General features: G+C 49.7%; 1 protein-coding gene across 1 annotated transcript; it reads left to right on the top strand.

Moving 5' to 3' along the window:
- Nucleotides 1-12: 12 nt before the first annotated feature.
- Nucleotides 13-444, top strand: LOC109954414 (cytochrome P450 2H1-like; the record flags this gene model as incomplete). The annotated part of the gene is made up of 2 exons (XM_020589752.1): nt 13-187; nt 295-444. Coding segments are annotated over 2 exons (325 nt in total), but the record flags the coding sequence as incomplete, so codon positions are not given.
- Between the last annotated feature and the right edge of the window lie 21 nt (nt 445-465).

The raw sequence follows: 465 nt of genomic DNA, 5'->3' as shown, positions 1-465 counted from the left end.
CCTAACAAATCATGTCTTGTCCAGTTCAGTGAAACCTATGGTCCTGTGATAACATTGTACCTGGGGTGGCAGCGGACGGTTGTTCTGGTAGGATATGATGCAGTGAAGGAGGCACTGGTGGACCAGGCAGACGACTTCACAGGCAGAGGGCCACTACCGTTCCTGCTCAAAGTTACCAAGGGCTACGGTAACACAAGACACTTCAAATCTATCATCTCTGTCTGTGATGGGAAAGGATATGGTGCCTGCATGTTTCTGCATCTACATGAGTTCCCACACATTTCCTTTTCTCAGGGCTGGGGATCAGTAATGGGGAGCGCTGGCGCCAGCTGCGACGTTTCACTCTGACAACCCTAAGAGACTTTGGGATGGGACGCAAGGGGATGGAGGAGTGGATCCAAGAAGAGAGCAAACACATGAGGGCACGCATTGATACATTCAAAGGTGTGTTTTCAGCTTTTTTTT

The sequence above is a fragment of the Monopterus albus genome, unplaced genomic scaffold (genome assembly GCF_001952655.1).
Source record: "Monopterus albus unplaced genomic scaffold, M_albus_1.0 scaffold9342.1, whole genome shotgun sequence".
NCBI classification, from domain to species: Eukaryota; Metazoa; Chordata; class Actinopteri; order Synbranchiformes; family Synbranchidae; genus Monopterus; species Monopterus albus.
The sequence above is the reverse complement of the archived record's forward strand: the minus strand, read 5'-3'. Positions and strand labels throughout refer to the sequence as shown.